Genomic DNA, 4395 nt, shown 5'->3' with positions numbered 1-4395 from the left:
GTAGCACTAGAAATTCGTCTCCAACAACGTCTGTATTCAGTGATACAGTACTGCTACAGTGTTAGGGATAGGAGATGCTGTAATAGTGATAGGGGATGCTGTAATAGTATTTTGAGGATGAAAATTTGAGGTAGCTGTTGGAGATGGTCTTAGTCACCTATTCCTCTTTAGAGTAAAAACACTGTTGCTGTGATGTTGGGGGCTTGGCTCCGTCACTTGTTGCATGGACCAACGATTTCACCTAAAAACCTAATACAATGTGGAAAGAGAAAGACATAATTATACTTCAAAACACAAAATGACTCATTCGAAAAAATGGCCAAAATCTGGAAATTTCATTAGCCCGGGGCAGCCGGACTTTCATGGCCACAAACTCTTATCATACGTCCTATTTTGCATAGCCGAAACTTATAGTTTTTTGTTGAAAAATGGTTTTTACTGAAAGCTGCTTATAACTTTTGGCTTTTGACTTTTACAAGCATTTTTTATTCTCAGAACACTAAAGCCACAAAAATCATTCTCAACTAACTTATAAGTTTTTATTTCATTTCATTGTAAGTCAGCTTTTCAAAAACTAACTTTTCAAAATCTTGTTTGTTCTGGCTTATAACTTTTGATAAACAAAAACCAACAATAAACTATACCAAATAGAATCATAATATCATACATTCCAAGCTTCCAACTTGACAACCAGACGGTAGTTGGAGGTAATGAAAGTTGAGTTATACAACGTTCAAGAATTTGATAGATTCCAATTTGTACTTCCCCCTTTATGTGCGGAATCGTGCAAGCAACGTGCACCGTGGTGGCCACGCTGTACAGCAATAATAGCTCATGTTTGAACTTGTCATCAATTAGTTGGATCAGAAAATGTCAAACTAAGAAAACATTTATTTACTACCAACTTGAAAGCACCGGTAGTACAAAAGTGTGTTGTAAAACAATAGCTTGTTGGAGATATAAAAAAGGATGAGGCAGAATAACCCAAAAAAAAAAGAGGAAGAAAAAAAGAACCATTCTATTCTACTTGAATCTTATCTGATAAGTCAAAGGAATCAGTAGCCTTGGCCCTGGGTGTTCCCTTACCTCTTCTCTCTTTCTTCTGAGAACTAAAGAATTCTACCCTCTTGTCGAAGTATGAGATCGAAACGAAATACACACTCTAAGGAGGCTGTTGCAGATAAACACTGGTTAGTCTGCAGTGAGGCCACACAGCAGCATATATACTTTCATTGGATGCTGCTAACAAGATGATGCGAACCGAAGCAAAGGAGACGAGGAGCGCAGCGCGATCGTCCTCGTCGCTGTGGAAGAGAGGCTATGTTGGGTACGGCCTAATTCTTGGCTTCGTGCTGGTGTTGCTCTACTTGATGGTCTCTGCGCAGTTCAACTACAGCCCGCATGGTAATATATCATTTCATCGCCACAATCGCTTGTGTTTTCTTGTTGCCACAAACTCGAGAAGTTTAGGAATTCTAGGAGCCTGAGAAAAAAGGGGATTCTAATTTTGAGTTCTGACAAGCTCTCCTTTTGTTCTTTGCTCACACGAAGCCGCAGCTTATGCTAACCCAACAACAATCAAAGCAGCTGACACAGTTCCTGCAAAGCGCCAAAGAAGCCGTCATGAACAAGGTCTGCGTGATCGGATTCCGTTAGGATTTCTTAGATCATCTCGTTTTGATTATATGTTAAAATCATGAAGCTGTTTACTGTAGATGCTGCGAGCAGGGGAATGGAGGAACTCGGCAGGAAAGAGGTGGTGGAGGGGCACACGGAAAAATCAACTGCCCGCCTCCAAGGTAAACCGTCAGTCCCTTCATGCGTGGCAGCAGACATGATCAAGTAACGAGACCAAGACAAATTCTCCTTGAACATGATACTGATTTTGACCTTATCTTCATCTTGTTTTATGGTTCAGAGGAACAAGATAAAGGTGAGCAGGAATGGGCAGACAAAAATCCAATCGAGGAACGATCAGGTATGGTTGCTTATGTTCGTTAGTTCTTCCCTTGCGCATTTTAATGATTCTTTATCTTTTCTGAAAGCGACTATTTGATCGGTCTTCATTTGTTTGCTGTATGGTGTATACAGCCTTATACGATGAATAATGGCTCCCGATTTGTCCTTTTGATTTGATGCTAGGCAACGAAAGGAACTCTGACAATTGGGAGGAGAAGCACAAAGCCAAGGAAAAGGACACTGTTGAGTTCACTGAATTCGGTACAAAATTTGTGCCTTTATGTCCTGATCCTGAACAACTCAGTATTTCACATGTCGCTTCTTCACCATGAATCTTGATTACATTGTGCACCTTGAATCTTGCGTAAACTGTGAGCAGGGGGAGGGACAGATGACTTTAACAATGTCGCGCACACCAAGCCAATCTGCGACACGTCGTTCGGCAAGTATGACATCTGCGAGCTGGACGGCGACGCGCGGGCACGCGGAGGCGCCGCAGCAACGGTCACCCTCGTCTCCCCGCGCGCGCCGCTGCGGGAGTGGACGATAAAGCCCTACTCGCGCAAGTACCTGGACGGCCTGAAGGCGGTCAAGGTGAAGTCCGTTCCCAGCCCCGAGTACGCACCGCAGTGCACGACCCGGCTCAACGTCCCCGCGATGGTGATCGAGCTCGGCGGGTTCACCGGCAACTACTGGCACGACTTCACCGACGTCCTCGTCCCGCTGTTCATCGGCGCGCGACGGTTCAACGGGGAGGTCCAGCTCCTCGTCGTCAACCTGCTGCCCTTCTGGGTCGACAAGTACAGGAAGATCTTCAACCAGATCTCGCGCCACGAGATCGTCGAATTTGACAAGGACGACGACGGCGCCATTCGGTGCTATCCCCACGTCGTCATCGGCTACGGCAGCCGGAAAGAGTTCACCATCGATCCCTCTCTGGACTCCACCGGCGGGGGCTACACCATGGTGGACTTCACCAAGTTCTTGAGACAAGCCTACTCCCTGCCGCGCGACCGGCCAATCAAGCTCAGCAAGAGTCCTGCCGATCGGCGGCCGCGGATGATGATCCTCGAGCGGACCAACAGCCGGAAGTTCATGAACCTCCATGAGGTCATCGCCGCTGCGGAGGCCGCCGGATTCGAGGTGACCATCGCCGGCCGTCCGAGGGCCAGCTACGACGAGTTCGCGCGGGAGGTGAATTCCTTCGACGTGATGCTGGGCGTCCACGGCGCCGGGCTGACCAACTGCGTGTTCCTCCCTACGGGTGCGGTGCTCGTGCAGATCGTGCCGTACGGCCGGCTGGAGGAGATCGCCCGGACCGACTTCGGCGACCCCGCCCGCGACATGGGGCTCCGGTACATCGAGTACGGCATCGCCGCCGAGGAGAGCTCGCTGATGGACGTGTTCGGGAAGGACCACCCGATGATCAAGGACCCCGTCGCCGTGCACATGAGCGGGTGGGGGAACGTGGCCGAGTGGTACCTGGGAAAGCAGGATGTACACATCAACATGGAGAGGTTCAAACCTGTCCTGAAACAGGCAATGGAACATTTGCGGTAGACAGTTTGATTTATTTTTGGATAAAAGAAGTTTTATTGGCTCTAATCGTTATATCGATACAAAGCAAATAAAAATTTATTTTCGACTTTTATATAACACAGATGCACATGCACAGCCAAAAAACAAAATACGGAAGGAGCAAAGTGCTCTTGTTTACCATCCAAACCAGTTAACAATCTCTTTGACCGCTCGTTCTATAAGAATACATATCACCGCTACCATATATTGCTCCTTCCAACGCTGCAGCACAGCCCATGAGTGGGGCAACTGCGCACAAGTATAGATAACCTGTAAATGAGAGTTAATTTTTCTCTTATTAAACACCACGTCATTTCAGCATAGCTACAACGACCAACAAATGTTGTCGTTGTTACCATTATTTTGACTTTCTATTGCTTACTAATCGCACCAAGCTAGTTGCTAAATATGTTTGGAACACTTCTTGACGGGTATAGATTAGAAGCCACTTAAATGATAAACCATACAAATCTCGTAAAATGGGAATTAAAAAATGATACTTAATTGTCTCATTTTTTGAAAAAAGTAACACTTTTGATTACTTTTTTTTTTGTTTCTTGATGAAATTATATTTTGTTAGAAGGACACTTTTGCGAAGGTACCAAAGAAATTTTTTTATTTTTAACGGTATCTTTATCTTCTAGATTTTCTTGTTTCTTATAGGTTCTCTATTATTTATAAGTGCCCGGTAAAGTAAATGCACCATGAATTTTCCATTTTTGTTCAAATTCTATCGAAATTCATCTAGTTCTTGTGTTAGATTGATGTTGATAAGACGAGGAAACAAATCATTCCACGCTATCAATTTTAGTCCACTTGGATCCCGTCGGAAAGCAATAACTGGTGGGAAGGATTCTA

General features: G+C 45.2%; 1 protein-coding gene across 2 annotated transcripts; it reads left to right on the top strand.

Annotated features, from left to right (window-relative positions):
• Positions 1 to 1012: 1012 nt before the first annotated feature.
• LOC133930033 (beta-1,2-xylosyltransferase XYXT1-like) lies at positions 1013 to 3564 on the top strand. Of its 2 annotated transcripts, none has more exons than XM_062376725.1 (6): positions 1013 to 1404; positions 1558 to 1632; positions 1716 to 1799; positions 1919 to 1978; positions 2143 to 2220; positions 2339 to 3564. In XM_062376725.1, exons 1-6 carry the CDS (start codon positions 1251 to 1253, stop codon positions 3517 to 3519), a joined length of 1632 nt encoding a protein of 543 aa, XP_062232709.1. In that variant the 5' UTR covers positions 1013 to 1250; the 3' UTR covers positions 3520 to 3564. The 2 variants fall into 2 exon arrangements, with proteins under 2 accessions (XP_062232709.1, XP_062232708.1); XM_062376724.1 differs by having other exon boundaries at positions 1015 to 1404; positions 1552 to 1632.
• The last annotated feature ends 831 nt before the right edge of the window (positions 3565 to 4395 follow it).

The sequence above is a fragment of the Phragmites australis genome, chromosome 10 (assembly GCF_958298935.1).
Source record: "Phragmites australis chromosome 10, lpPhrAust1.1, whole genome shotgun sequence".
Taxonomy (NCBI): Eukaryota; Viridiplantae; Streptophyta; class Magnoliopsida; order Poales; family Poaceae; genus Phragmites; species Phragmites australis.
Note: the sequence above shows the minus strand (reverse complement) of the source record. Positions and strands in the feature narration are given on the sequence as shown.

What these genes read in the sequence shown, in the direction of transcription:
- LOC133930033 (XM_062376724.1), top strand. Translation starts at nt 1,251, where the DNA reads ATGATGCGAACCGAAGCAAAGGAGACGAGGAGCGCAGCGCGATCGTCC. An exon ending in GTTCAACTACAGCCCGCATG is followed by an intron (nt 1,405 to 1,551) that starts GTAATATATCAT and finishes GCTCACACGAAG; the next exon opens with CCGCAGCTTATGCTAACCCA. An exon ending in ATCAACTGCCCGCCTCCAAG is followed by an intron (nt 1,800 to 1,918) that starts GTAAACCGTCAG and finishes TTTATGGTTCAG; the next exon opens with AGGAACAAGATAAAGGTGAG.